Source organism: Lissotriton helveticus, chromosome 12 (genome assembly GCF_964261635.1).
Source record: "Lissotriton helveticus chromosome 12, aLisHel1.1, whole genome shotgun sequence".
Taxonomy (NCBI): domain Eukaryota; kingdom Metazoa; phylum Chordata; class Amphibia; order Caudata; family Salamandridae; genus Lissotriton; species Lissotriton helveticus.
Window position 1 is genome coordinate 829,911,176 of NC_136073.1, and position 14,842 is coordinate 829,926,017.

A 14,842-nucleotide genomic window follows, 5' to 3' on the forward strand; every position below is an offset into this window, starting at 1 on the left:
AATTACATTAATATAAAAAATTAATTACTAAAATATAATTAACAATACTTAAAATAACTTTTAATAATTAAATAATTAATGAAAGTAAAAAAATATTTTTTTTTCATCATATTTCTTAAAACATATATATATAGTAACAAAATTTAATTAAATAATAGGCAATATTGTACATGTACCCCAAAAACCCCAAACTGACCCTGAACCCTAAAAATACCCCTTTACCCAAAAACTGAAAACTGACCCTGAACCCTAAAAATACCCCTTTACCCAAAAACTGAAAACTGACCCTGAACCCTAAAAATACGCCTTTACCCAAAAACTGAAAACTGACCCTGAACCCTAAAAATACCCCTTTGCCCAAAAACTGAAAACTGACCCTGAACCCTAAAAATACCCCTTTACCCAAAAACTGACCCTGAACCCTAAAAATACCCCTTTACCCAAAAACTGAAAACTGACCCTGAACCCTAAAAATACCCCTTTACCCAAAAACTGAAAACTGACCCTGAACCCTAAAAATACCCCTTTACCCAAAAACTGAAAACTGACCCTGAACCCTAAAAATACCCCTTTGCCCAAAAACTGAAAACTGACCCTGAACTCTAAAAATACCCCTTTACCCAAAAACTGAAAACTGACCCTGAACCCTAAAAATACCCCTTTGCCCAAAAACTGAAAACTGACCCTGAACCCTAAAAATACCCCTTTAATTTAACATAATTAGCAATTAATCAATTAAATTAAATTAATTACCAATTAAATTGTAAATAATTAACATATATTATTTAATTACCAATTAATTAATTATTACTACCAATTAATAAATTTACATATTTAATTTATTATAATTAAATTACTTCCCACCCTATTCCCCTATAAACCCACAACCCGCTACAGAATAAAATTACACAATAATTAAAAAAAATTATTAATTAAAAATAATTATTAAAAAAATGACACTTTTCACATATATTATAACATAAAAACACTATAAATAATTAAATATTATTGAAAAAACTATATTTTTTACTATCTAGATTATATACTTGGATATTTTCACTGTCTATATTATTTACAGTCGATATTACTTCACTTACCTTAAAAACGATATTTTGACTGTCGATATTCTGTCTAGTCGATATTTTCTCCAAACGATATTTAAAACTCGATATTCTTTCCAGTCGATATTTTGGAGTCGATATTATGTCTGTGCACCCCCTTGGACATCTGACCAAGTCCTCTTCCCTGCATGCAGTTATGTTTCTGAACGGAGAACAGAATGCAGAGGAAATGCTGTCACACATTTACAAACAGCAATATTCTCCTCACAAATTTACAATGCTTTGTTTGTAAATGAGATGCAATGTTTTTAAGATGGAATGCCAGTGGGTATTTTTATCTATTTAAATTACAGGTAGAAATTTTCTGAGGGGTAGCTTGGCGGGTAAGTTTTAGTTGTCTCGAATATAGATTTACATTTAAACCTAAATTCTAATGATCAGTTTGTTGGAGAAACCACAAGGCTCATTTGATTTATAGATATAAAAAGTCAAAGTTTTGAGTAATTTAACTTTTGCTCAATTTTGTCTCAACGTAAGATCCACCTTCTCTTACAGGTGGAGAAAAGGTAAATCATGTTTTATAGCTTTTGAAATAAAGATGATATTAGTATTTTTTTCAAAATGTGTTTGCTGGTATTTGCGGCATTTCACAAATAGGGTTGTCCTACCTGGGGGATCCTAAAATTTCAGAGACACAGGTGCTTTTCTGACAGTGGCAGCAGTGTTACTTTCTTTGTCCTTAATATGGGCAGATAATTCAAAACAAATTGCACAAAAAGTACCTAAAGTTTTTTCCTTCATAAGGGGCACGGTAAGCGTTGCACTTTGGGACCCCTAAAATCTCAAAACATTTGGCTATGTTTTAAGCAAACTATTTGCAATTTAGTAACATTCGCTCCCAAATTGATTGTGGAACTGTGTGGTGCATAACAAAAACACATAAAATTACCTTGTAGTATAATTTTTCAATCATTGGTATGACATATATTTCTGATGTTTTGCATGTACCTTGTTTCCGGTTCAGGGAAGACATGGCTTGACAGTTCGGGCTGCACCGTTCCCATGAGGCACAGGGTCAAGACAGATTTGCATATAGCTGTGTCTGAACTGGGCTGGCGAAGTGTGCTAAAGAATGATGATGGCTTCAACTCAGATCTGTGACTGGGGGTGAGTGTCTGAAAAGTTTCAGCGCTCCATCCATCATCTCCTTGTGTTTGCTTTGTTCGCCCTAAGTTGGCAGGATATGCCCAGACATGGGTCCCTTGCTCACTTTGCCACTGGATTCAAGCTAACCTGGCTGATGAGGGCTGTTGGCCTGAAACCGGTCCTAGGAAGCTTGTTTCCGGTCCAGGGAAGACCTGGCTTGGCAGTTCGTGCTGGACTGTTCCTATGAGGCACAGGGTCAAGACTGATTTGCATATAGCTGTGTCTGAATTGGGGTGGCAAAGTGAGCTAAAGAACACTGATGGATTCAACCCAGATCTGTGACTGGGGGTGAGTGTCTGAAAAGTTTCAGCGCTCCGTCCATCATCAGCTGTCAATTGAAAATATTAATGTATATAATTAAATAGAAATAAAATATAATATTTGATATGTATGTATTCTATATACAATCACACATATGATATCCTTAGTAAATGCAATTAAAATAAATGTACTGGAATATGGCAAAATAACAATCACCTGAATAATATAAAACAAATAATGCACAATACTTGCATTTGAAATGAAACATTAACAACAAAGTAAACGTTTATGGTTGTTGTTGTTGCTGTTGTACTACTTTATTCGATATTTACATATCATAAAAGTACAAACAATACAAACATAAATACACATATTTAAAACTCTACTTATTCATACATTTCATACCATAAAAAGATAAAAATCAGAGTATTTACATTTAAAACAAGAGGTTTCAGTAGTACATTAGCAGGAGTCAGTATATACATTAGTTTTACAGCTTATCCTTTCTCATGTCTTAAGCCAATAACCTGGCACGGATGAACCACGCGCTGGCTAAATATTTAGCAACCCCGCATACAACTAACATATATGTAACATCTGACAAGAGCATACGCAAGGCGGTTCTGGCCTCTCTCACACCCAGCTCTCTGCATACCGGTTTTAACCATTTTGTTCTGGGTCTTTTGTAAGCCCTACAAGCGAATAGAAAGTGTGGCAGTGATTCGCTTGTACATGGGCATCCGGGGCAGCTTGGAGAGTGAGCGTTTCCCCCCCTTCCTTTCCAACCCTCAGTGAAGTTTTTCAGGGGTAGGATCCCGTATCTCATTTTCAAGAAAAGAGACCTGTCCCTAGGGTTTTGGATAAAATCTAGGAAGGGCTCGAGTTTTTTACGGGGTTTGAATTCCATGAAGGCAGTTGTTAATGCCCCCCACTTAGCATGTTTTATTTCCTCCTCCTGGACCCATTCCCAATATATTTTTTTAATGATATGCTTGTGGGGAGGGGCCTGGGTGGACCCGAATTCTCCCAAACCTAGCTTCAAAACCAGCTGCTTGAGTTTGGTCAACCACGGTATCTTGTTCGCACTGTTCAGTATGATCAGCTCGTCCAAGACCAACGCATATTTTGCCAATTCTGGCGTCCTTCGCAGGCGTACCCAGAATAGCAAAGGGCGAAGGCGCAGCACATCAGCAATGGAATTTTTTCCCATATCTAAATAGAGAGGTATTAGAGGAGTGGAGAGGGGGAGAGCAACCAGGTCCCTCACAAACTTGTTTTCTGCCCTTACCAGGTCAGTGGTGTTCTCACCTCCCCACAGCTCTGAACCATAGACGGCAGAGGCAACAGCCTTTCCCTCATATGCTACCAGAGCAGGGGCCACAGGTCTGCCGGTAGATAGGCGCTGGTTTCTTAGTATCGCTCCTGAAGCTCTTTTGAGGTTTAGGAGCATCTTGGCCACATGGGCGTCCCATTTCATTTGGTTGTTGAACCTAACGCCCAAGTAGTCAAACTCCTCCACCACCTCAAGTGGGTACCCATTTAGTGTTATGTGCACTTTCCTTGCCTTCGTTTGGGTTGACAACACCATCAGTTTTGTTTTAGACGTTTATGGGAATATGAAATACATCTTCTGAGATACCAACAACAGACGCTCTAGTTGGCTATGTAACCGGAAATGGGTTCTGGTGATACTGGGACCAAATTAGTTTGGACCAAATGTTTAATATTTTTAGAATGATACAATTGGTACTACACATATGCATAGTAAATGTAAGGGGGCAGTCTTGGAAATGAAGGGTGGAGTTTGGTTGGTAAAACACAAAGTGCTTGATTATGAGTTGGTCGGTTAATTCCAACACATGCATAAACCCCTGTTTACGCACTGGCTGGAATTATAAGTTGAAAGCTATTTAACGTATCTGATAATTATTGGATGTGTTAAATACCTCAAGCTTCATTAAATTTCAGCAGGTCAAACCTGACTAAATGTAACATGGGAAATGTGTACGGTATTTACCGTACCATGTGGATGGTGTGTTAAACACCACAATCCACATGTTATTCCCCATAAACTTGTAATAGGTGCTAGAGATCGCGACTTAAAAATAACGTCCTGGTGGTATGGGTATTTATCAGGTGCCCTAAATAGCACCTACACTTGTAATCAGGGCCATGATGTAGATTGGTAGAGGATTGTAAATTGATTATAATGAAGGATAGCTAAGGTTCAGGATGTTGAATGTTGATGTATACGTCCAGTGGTAGATGGTTTAACCTATAGATTTATCCTGTAATTTTGTGTTGCTTTAATCACTATCTAGAAGTGCAGTAAATTGTATGTCACACAATTACCAACCTTTAATTTCTAAATATCAAGATTTGCAATTTAATTGCAAAACATTTCTGTCAGTAATTATAATATTGTAAAAGTGAAGATAAGTTGAAAACCTTTGTTTTTATTAAATGCTAACAATTGTTTTAAGAATGTCCCACAGGCAATACATTGTGTTTAACAGCAAATCCCAACACTTTAGAATACTCTAATAACTTTTTTAAAACAATTAATTGTGGAGGAATTATGAATAACTTTTATAACTATTTCCAAAACCGTAATTTTTTTAAAGGATGCACATTTAAAGGAGTGATTTAAAAAGCTGTAATTAATTAAAACAGTTACCAACAAATGCCAACTTGAAATATAAACTGAATAAATGTTTTTATGTTTTGAACAATTCTCTGAGTCAGAAATGAATCCTTCCCTCAGGCAGTTTTTCATCTACTAAAGCATTCCTTACCTGTTTTTGTTTTCTGATTTTGTATAGATTTTTCTTTCACAGATACTGTTGAAAATGACAATCTGATGAAGAATCGGCTATCTAAATCACTTTTTTGCAAAGGTAACAAACTTAGATGATATGTTATCCCTCAATTGAAATCAAAGATAGTCACTACCAAATGATCTTAAGGTCACTCTTATAATATTAATAAATTATGTTTCATATTGCTCTGATATATAACACCACACCCTGTTTCTTTACACTGTAAACAATCAGTGTCACTTCTAGCCAATTTAGCAGTACTCACTTTACTGACTCTGGGAGAACAGAAGGCTGAGTTAGCCTTGTCTGAAGTCCTACTTGTGTTGTGCAGCTCACACTAAATGTCAGTGTTGATAGTTGAAATCATAGAATCATCTGGTACATAGATAAATAAAATATCTATGTATCGTGCAATAACCCAGGAGGGCAACATGGCATATATATGCTGGACAAACATAGAAAGCAACATCTTAATGTCTTAACAGGTAAAGAATCACAGAATGGCAAAGAAAATTGCAAAATAGACATCTTTTTAAACTATACTGTTGTCAATTTATGGATTTATAATTCCCTGATATAGTCTTTGAAAAGATCTTCACCTTTTTCTGTAGATGATAAGATTTGAGACCAAGCTACTATGGACTGGGAGCACATTCTACTGAAGTTATCTAGAATAAATCTTGATTCAGGGTTTTTTATGGTCCCAGGATGTTTGGTTGGCAGAGGTCTTTGCCTGTGGTGGACCGTGATCCTACGGCAAAAGGGAGTTTATCAGAAAGATAACAAAGTTGCCTAAGGTGTTTATCTTTCATTTTACATTAATAGAGTTCCCTCCTGATGAAAACGTGAAGAGAACACTAAGAGGGGGTCTACAGTAGATGTGATCAAGACCTTTCACTCGAAGAATGAATTGGCAGTGGACTTTAGTTGGGGGAATATGGGATTACATAGGCCACAACGTATTGGTTGCTCCTCTATATGAAATCATATGTACTTGAACTGCTAGATCTACGTTTAAGGGAGATACTGTAGTTTGGATTTAGCTTCTACGGGAGGATGAAAAGGATGTTGGATGAAGCTGGATAGTAGGATAAGCAAAGTTTAAAGGGACAATAAACAAAAGAACACAATAAATGGGGCAGTAAAAATGTTGCCTGCAACACTCTCACAGGTTATTGTGTCTCTTCCCTATAAGAAAGCCAGTAGATTAATGCACCAGATCAAGTGATCTATTTGTCATATTCAAGCCACATGTTTCAGGGATATCTTATTGAGTTGGGTGTCTGTTGCTGAGATGTCTATGTGTCTGTGTACGGGTAACCAGCAGGTTTAAGTTGCAAACCAACCAAGTTGCAAAGTTGGGTAATACCCTGTGGTAACCATCAGATCACATGTTCAAATCGAAGGAGACATTACATCCAGCATTAATTACATTTTGGCAGGTGGCCCGCTAATGAACTAGATGACCACTCACATTATTGAGAGACCCTCGTTTGCCAGGTAGGGATCTTCATGCCTTTTGTGTATTCGGGATTCCAGCTAAGTGGGCCCGACTACAAAATATGCTCCCAAAAAAATGCTCCCGCTCAGCAATATCCTCTGTCTTCAGTGCATCTTCCACACCAGCAAATGCCCTGAAAGCATTGAGAACCTCTCCAGTCCACCAGAGATCACTAGCTATGGTCATAATCCTCTGCTACGGAAGTGTAGGCCATGGACTCCCCTCACACAGGAGGCTGGCAGGCTGCCTACTGAACCATAAAAGATGCTCTTTTGAATTTTTGACCACCTCCTTTCTAATTCTTGACATGTTCTATACTCCAGAAACTTTGGACCATAAACTGAACTTTTTAAAAGTTTGTGGATTTCAGAAAACTTTGAACACTGTAAAAAAATAAGGTAATTTTGCTTTTGGGCAGCTAGTTTGCACTGGATGGTTTTAATACACATCCACTCATTGGCGCTTCCTGTAATGATACAAATACAAAGAGTCACAGAGAGTCTTTCTTAGAGTGGAGTGGGAACTGAAACTCCACTTGTTTTAGAAGGTAGTCCTAAATCCTGAGGAGAAACAATGGTCCCTCCCCAAATAGGACAGTATTGATAATTGTACTCAAGATTGTATGATTAAGCAGAATCAGCAACTTCTGCTCCTCTGGTGCAACTGTCCTTCATTGCTATTTTCAATTACACCTCAAATGTTTGGCTAATCTCATTCGGCTGATGCTCCAGATTACATTTTGTGAATGGGAGCTCCTCTCACTAAATACTATCCTGATAATGACCTCATCCAATTCGAGACATTTGAAGTCGAAACATCAACAACCTTATTAACCAGACAGACTCCTCTGATCATGCTAAAGAAATATGAATGTTTGGGTGCACTAAGGGAAGCTGGTTCCTTACTTACTACTTATACTTATATACATAATAATTGCACCATTTTGTATGGTATATGTTCTGTTTTCAGCACCTACTCATCTATCACTCCACCATATGCTCTATGTAATATTTACGATCAGCTACCATTGCCACAAACCTTTTGAAACAAACAATTGAATAAGTAGCATTAGGAAAGAGAATAAATAGCATTAGGAAATAATTCATTTGTAATTTAAATTTATTGGTTATCTGTACAGAAGGAAGAACATCTGACATATAAAAATCTCCTATACCCTACATTGTTTTTTAGATATGTGACCTAGATTACCTATACTGTTCTAGATTGCTTAGATTTCCTTCACCAATAGACTGATGTTCAATTCCAACAAAGATGAAGACCATGATTCCTAACTAGACATGAAGCCAGTGCTAAACCTGCAGCTTGGCACACCCAGGCATTTACACGGCAGGAGATTACGAGTGGCTGGAAACACAAACCAGCCCTGACAATTCAGTTGTTACACAAGTCCGGATATTGCAGCACTGCTGCAAAACCGGCCCCCAGAAACAACCCACCCCCCCCTCACTCCAAACCGCACCCACCCTTCCAGCCCACCGGGAAAATGCACAATGCCTGCTACCGCCAATCCGGCCGTCGGAAAAATCCTTTCGTCCAATGTAATTCATTTAATCAAATCTCGATTGTGTTATAACCAAAGTAAACTAACAATTTTAGTGTAGGCCTATAGGAAACGATAGCAAAGCACATGACCAAGCTCTTGTTACGTATTAGTATGGTCTCATTAGTATGGACTACATAATATGGTTTAGAGTCAGGGAACAGATGCTGTACCCTTCGGTGTTGAGGAGTGGGATGGTAAACCCTCCCATACATAATATTTCTGCTCCATCACCAGGTCTGGCCTCTTTGACATACCATCTCATTATTGCAATGGATGGAATGCCTTGGGGAGAGATCGCATAAGCAGATGTTCTGAGGGGTCACCTATTCTTCTTCCCCAGGCACCCAACTGATGGTACCACCCATTACAAAAAATGTGTTATTCCTATTGTTGACCTTACTAGTATGTCTATATTTTATTAACTCCCTTGATTAATACAACTAAAATTGTTTTGGAGGGGGAGAATACTTAGTGTCTCCTCTCTTTAACACCATTGAAAAAGCAACAGGGTGTGTATCATCACCTTTCATGTAATTTCTAAATAGTCAACATGGCTCTGTGTACAGCAAAGCCAAAAATGGTCAGGCGCATTCATAAGGACTTTCATCAAGCATCAATTTCTAATGTCACATTGCTTAACAAAAATGGAAGTAAAAGACCCATCAAGCTTGAGGTTTTTTACATACATTTTGCAAGACCATCACTCAATTCTAGAATCACTTGACAGGTTATTTGTTAACTTTGTTTCCAGGGTGAGAAGGAAACACCCTCAAATTCCACAATAATGTTTGGAATCTCCTTAAGAATAGTTAGTGGTTGAGGAATATTCCTGGAAATCTATGACAATTGTAGAATTTCAAGATCAGTCTCTTGGACTCTTGTCAAACATCTATCTACTCTATACATAGGAAGAAAACAGCAGAAGTAGATTTTTAGGGTTTCTTTTGCAGGGCTTTGTGAATCAGCCAATATCTCAAAGTATTTCTTGATGGGAAATGGCCATAAATGCCTACGGCTATTTAGAAACTTATCTCTCTGAGTCTAACAATCATTGTGCTCTGGGTTATTCACATGATTTAATTTAATTTAAGTTATAAACTTTTATATAGCACGAACAATATCCCGAAGGATATCAGAGCGCTTTACAAAAGGATGGAAGGACATAATGCAATATCGACATCAAGTAAGAATAAGAAAACAAGATTAGTCGCATAATTACAAGACAAATAAGTCAAGGAGAGTAATACAATAAACAGGTATATAGTGGGTTACGAAGGGGGGCACACTATGCGGTAAAGAAGGACAGCATCAAAATGATGGTACAATGCTTGTAGGAACAATGGCTTCGAGCAGGTGTGCCTAGCCCAATTAAGGTGAGAATGTATTCATGAGGAATCTTTTAGCTTCCAGTTTGAAAGCAGTTGTTGAAGAGAATCTGCGTACTTCCGGTGGAAGAGAGTTCCATATCCTCGGGGCAGCGTCGGAAAAGGCTCGGTGACAAGTTCTCTTTTAGCTAATGATGAGCTTGGTCTCATAATTATTATTACATTCTGTGGAACACATACTCATGTTATTCGTGAGACAGAACACATGTTTAATAGAAGCAAAATATGTATTGTCTTAAAAAGTGTCAGTACCGAATTAGAATTATGGTCATGTGCAAGGTTTCCGTCATCATAGATAACAAGGGGTTTGCTTGCTTCATTCTTCACCTAATATCTGAAAAGAAGCCTTGTTTGTCCTCTAATTTTTATCACTTTAGACTCTTCCCAACTAAAGCCTACCTACTTAAAAAATAGAACGACTACTGACTGCTTTCTATAAGTCACTGTTACAGAGGTCCTTCCTGCGTCATCTGTACGCATGTATATATTAAATAGCTCTATAGACCAAACCTAGTCGAAAGACAGTGGAGTACTGTACAGGGTGAGAGGCGAAGAAACAGTCATTGTGTGATGAGAGAAGCTACATTTTACTGTTACATACGGTTGTGTTCTTTAACAGGGTGTGTCTTCAGTTCTTTCATAATTGCACCTCCACACACTTGCTGCAGAAAAAGTGGATTTTGTTACCTTCATGCTTTACTGTTAAGAATACCTAGTCTAGAAAATAGTGGGCACTTTGGTCATATTCATCATTGCTTAGGTGTTGGTAGACAAAGCACTGTAGTTGACCATTGTTGTTTTTATTTGCAGCAAAGTCCTCCAGTCCTGGTGAGTCTGTTACTTCCGCCGGCCATAAAATCATGCTGGAAGTCACCTCTCAATTTCAGAAGAAACAGGGGAAAGGCACCATTGATGTCTGGTGGCTCTTTGATGATGGAGGTGAGACATGTTGACAAATAATAGAGGGATGGGGTCTGATCTTATTTGCAGGATAAGACTGCTTGAACACACCAGTAAAGGGCTCTCAAGGGCAGATGAATGGATGTAGACTAAAGAGGCAGCACCATTTATTTTTCTGTTTTGGAATATTTCTGTGGGAGCCGTCTCAGATTCCCTGGACCACTGCCTACTCCGCCTGAGACTGCCAAGCAGATTCCCTCAGGCAAGAGGTCCAATGCTATATGTCTCCTTTACAATTCCGTTATCAGCCCATTTTTCATGGTTCCGTTAACTAGTCAATGGTTGCCATCTCAATTTGCGGTCACAAACCATAGAATCACACCATACCCAATCACGGTTTGAAAGGAACCCCTCTTTCACATCTCTTCCAAATTAGTATGGGTGGCAAGACCGATTTTATGAGGTTGAAAACATTTTCGGACTCTTAAAATGGGTTTTGTACATTACACGAAAAGGGATTTTGCCATTGCAAACCCATTGGTTTTGTGAATTGCTAGGTTTGAAACCACATAATCCTTTTGTACATCTAGCCCATAATTCAAGAGATGTCAATAAACCTCTGAGATTTTTCTAACAGCCATGACTGGCTGAAGATAAACAAGAACCCACATCAAATACCAATCTTAGCATGACACAACATCAAAAGAAGTAAATAAAGCAGTATGAATAATTAACCCTTATTTACAAGAACATTTTGAGCACTTCAATGGTGCAGGGGGGACAAAGCATAATCTGAATAATGCCAGAAACAGATGAGAGAAAATTGAGATAAAACATATTGGTCTAGGTATTGAAATGATATTGATTAACATGGCAGTACCTACAGATATTAATTTGCACAAAACAAAACTAATATAGACTTGCTTACCACATTTGAAAGACAATTGTAGAAATACAAAAGCGCGAAGTCACACCTAAGAGAATGTGTTCAGAAAGTCTTATGAAATAGAAATGATTTGGAGAGGTTCAGAAAATGCATCTGCTCCTGGGTAGATATTAATGAATCTGACTCTCACCTCAACACACTCCATCTCTTAATCTCTCTTGTTGTCTCGCTCTCACTGTTGCTCTGCCCACTCTCTCCATCTCAGTGTTCGTTTCTCTTACATGCACACTCAAACACACACACTCTGGGTATCTTTTTGTCTCTTTCTCTGCCGCTTGTTTTCTTTCTTTCTAAAACAATCTTTCCCAATATCTCTATCTCTCTACTTCTCACTATATTTAGTCTTTTACAGATACACTCTTTTTCTCTCTCTCTTGCACTCCTAGACACATAGGGGGTCATTAGGATGGCGGGTGGACTTTGCCTGCCCGCCATCCTCGAGTTAATAGGGACTGCCCGCCATATTGGCAGGGGTCCCGTGGGGGGTATTGGGATGTGCCCACCACAGTGGCGGGCACATCCTGTATTTTTAGCATTGTGGCGGCGGTGCTCTCTGCAACGCCCACCACAATGCTAAAAATGTATTTCAGCATTTGCATTTACAAAGCGGCAGGCACCGCGCGGTGCCTGCCGCTTAGTAAATGCAAATGAAGGGGGGTACCACAGGTACCCCCCGTGTGCATCCCCCCACCTCTCCTTCACTCTGGGAGCCCGCAGGGGACCCCCAGAGTGAAGACCGCATGCCTTTCCGTGGCGGCATCGCCGCCGCGGAAAGGCACCTAAATACAACCATCATAATATGGCTGGCGGTGTCTCATAGACACCGCCACCATATTATTCCTTTTCCGCCCCGGCCGCAGGCGACGGGGCGGAAAAGCGGCGGACGGTCTTTCCGGCCGCCGAGGTCCCCTCGCCATACTAATATGGCGGGGGAAAAACTAGTGTGGTTGTCGGCCGGATTGCCTCCGCCAGGCCGGCGGTGGCTACCGCCAGCCTGGCGAAGGCAATCCGCCCGACATCGTAATGGGCCCCTTAATCTTTCTTTTACACTTTCTCCCTCTCTTATTTTCTCTGTTTGTCTCATGTTTTAATTTTTGTTGCCTCTCTTCCCACTTCCTATTTTTCTCTTTCACTCAGGCAGTCTTTGTCCCTCTCACTTTCTTAAGTACACATACATCTCTTTCTTTTTCTGTGTATATCAGTATGTCTTGCTCACAAATACATATACATACACGATTTCACTCTCTTTCAATTTTTCTTTATGTTCTGCATCTCTCTCTCTTTCTTTCTTGCTCTATATCTCTTCAAGCTATCGTTCTACCGTTTTTCGGCAAGTTAGTATGAATGCCTGTGAAGAAGAAATCTGAACCTTCAAAGACATTCCGTAGGTGTGACCCATGATGATGAGCGTAATTTGCACAATTAATAAATATGGAGGTATAAAGTTAATATCTACCAGATTACATTTTTTGTTTAATAAGTAAAAGAGGCTTCCAATGTGGACATTATTTGTTTTTTGTAAGTTTGGAACACGAAAACAATGTGTGTGAGATGGCTGTTCCTCCAATGTAAGCTGTTCCCTTACCCTTTCCCCTAAAGAGTTGAAGTAGTTATACAGATGGTGTGAATTAGAAAGTAGCTTCTAAGTTCAGTCTTTGAGGAAGGGGTGTAGTGAACTAGGAGTATTCCCTTGAGTGAGAATAATTGGGAGAAGCCCAAACAGGGTCAGGGGAAAACAATACCACAATACAAATATATATAAAGAATTCTTACAATTTATTGAAGTATACAAATGTTAAAAGGAGAGTGAACCAAAAATGGAACTCACTCAGCATTAATAAAACAATAAAAACAATTAATAAAAAGGTTTCAATTTTGGCCAGCAAGATTGAATCACAAAAGACAGAAAAAACAGTAAGACATGAAATTAGTGCAATACTTCTTGTATATTCGGACTCTATTGTGAACACCTAAGCTATATGTACTCTAATACAATATTTCAGCAAAGATGTCGAGATCCTGAATTATACTGGTATGAAGCGTTGACGCGTTTCGGTGGTTTTCCAAATTATTGTCCACCTTTATCAAGACACCTTTTGGTTTCTGTCGTGGTGTTGGGGTCTATATAATTGCCCTTGAAGTCCGTATGTTTAAATTGAATTTCTATATTGTTCCATTTTTGAATGCCGAATGTATAGGGCTGTGTCTCTGGGTTGTGTATCCAGTATGGTACTCCTGTAGATATAGGTACCTAGGCGTATAATCAATTCAGAGTTGTTGTGCCTAAAATATATATATTGCTGGTCTTCTTTACTTGGTTAAAATCCAGAGGCGCCTAAGTCTTGTCCTTGCAGGATTTGGTTCTGTTTCTCCAGTGCTCCGCAAAGGACTGCTCACTTTTCTGGTTATAGATAGTCTTAAAAATATAGAACCAGGGGCATTACTATCATGTCCTCGAGTTGTGTGGTTCTGTTGTTTCACGAGGGACTGCCTGCTTCTCTGGTTCTGCCGGGAAAGGGGAGGGGGTTCCAGAGCTGCAAGTTATTTTTTGCCATAATGTAATTTTCATTTGAGTTCTCCCAGCTTCCCACTACATGTTCTTGATCAAACTCTTTTCCCCATTCTCTCTGAAGGATTAACCCTTCTAATTCCCTACTTGCTCACCACCAAGAAACAGTGGAAGGACTGCAAAATCCGGGTGTTTACAGGTGGCAAACTCAACACCATGGATGATGGCAAACGCACGTAAGTTTCTCCGGAGAATGAAATTTAAGAGAGGTTGGTGCCTTCAGTCCCTTAAGAGGTTTATGCCCTGTTCATACTACAGGGTTGCAGTCATGCCAGGGTTTTAGGACAGCCACATGAGATAGATTTACATACAATGAATCTGAATGAGAATTTACATAGGGATTATGCTGAAAATGTGGCATTCCTCTGGTTCATGTGGATTAGTGTTGGATATGCCAAGATCCTGAGCGAAGGATGCTTATCGAAGAGATGTGAACCTCTTCCTCAACAAAAACCAATAATACTAGAATCAGTAATTTGCCAAGTATAGTTGCTGGAATACCAGGTGGTTTCCTTGTATCTAAGTATGGCATTTATGTGTTTTTGTTACTTGAATTTGAAATAACCACGTGGACCTGAATTACCTTTTTCTGCTGGTTTTCGCAGATTAAAGGATGAACCTGTTGGTATT

At 38.9% G+C, this 14,842-nt stretch overlaps 1 protein-coding gene across 1 annotated transcript in view; it reads left to right on the forward strand.

Annotated features, from left to right (window-relative positions):
- Positions 1-14,842, forward strand: part of LOC144797845 (solute carrier family 12 member 2-like) — a 157,528-nt gene that overhangs the window by 120,437 nt on the left and 22,249 nt on the right. Inside the window, 3 exon segments of the mRNA XM_078668653.1 lie at positions 9,823-9,870; positions 10,582-10,736; positions 14,277-14,388. Coding sequence (XP_078524779.1) covers positions 9,823-9,870; positions 10,582-10,736; positions 14,277-14,388 — 315 coding nt within the window.